Genomic DNA, 636 nt, shown 5'->3' with positions numbered 1-636 from the left:
AATAGTACGGACTAAGGCTGGGCCGGAAGTAAGATCAAGAGCAAGCGAAAAATACTGTAATCGCTTGATTGGCCGAAGCATCAGGAGGAGAATCATCTTGAAGAAGGCCTAAAAGCTCGGTATCACTTGCAACAGATGATAGTGATAGTTGGGAAGAGACGCGTGGGAGGAGATTAAGCACTGGAACCACGGAAGGTACCGCATCAGGAACACAATCCGGAAGAGAGGCGGACGGAAAATAAGGTTCAGAGGAAGCAACGATATGGTCCTCGTCAGAAGGAACACTTGCGGGATTCTCAGAAGGAGGATCAACAAGAGCAATTGCACGATCAGATTCCTGATAATCAAAAGTATTGGTGGAAATGTCTGGGAGCTTCTGAGCTTCATGTGCAGCAGGATTCATATTGTCAGTCAGGTGAGCAAGAGACTCCTTATACGATAAGACTTGAGTTTCAGACGGGGGAGCACATCCAGCGAAGGAATCTTCCACTTCAGTAGAGGCGACGGAATCAGCAGAAGAAGATTCAAGATCGCTAGGAGATACCGATGGGTCAATAACAGAGGAGACACGACGAGGGATCACTTGGCTCAGTGTGCCACCATGTGGTGCAACAGATGACAAACCATAAACGCTAA

The 636-nt window shown here is 47.6% G+C and overlaps 1 protein-coding gene across 1 annotated transcript; it reads right to left on the bottom strand.

Annotated features, from left to right (window-relative positions):
- Positions 1-34: 34 nt before the first annotated feature.
- Positions 35-403, bottom strand: PICMEDRAFT_74529 (hypothetical protein; the record flags this gene model as incomplete). The annotated part of the gene is made up of 1 exon (XM_019164796.1): positions 35-403. The coding sequence occupies one exon, from the start codon at positions 401-403 to the stop codon at positions 35-37; it is 369 nt and encodes a 122-aa protein (XP_019015951.1).
- Positions 404-636: the final 233 nt, after the last annotated feature.

The sequence above is a fragment of the Pichia membranifaciens genome (genome assembly GCF_001661235.1).
Source record: "Pichia membranifaciens NRRL Y-2026 unplaced genomic scaffold PICMEscaffold_6, whole genome shotgun sequence".
Lineage (NCBI taxonomy): Eukaryota > Fungi > Ascomycota > Pichiomycetes > Pichiales > Pichiaceae > Pichia > Pichia membranifaciens.
The sequence above is the reverse complement of the archived record's forward strand: the minus strand, read 5'-3'. Positions and strand labels throughout refer to the sequence as shown.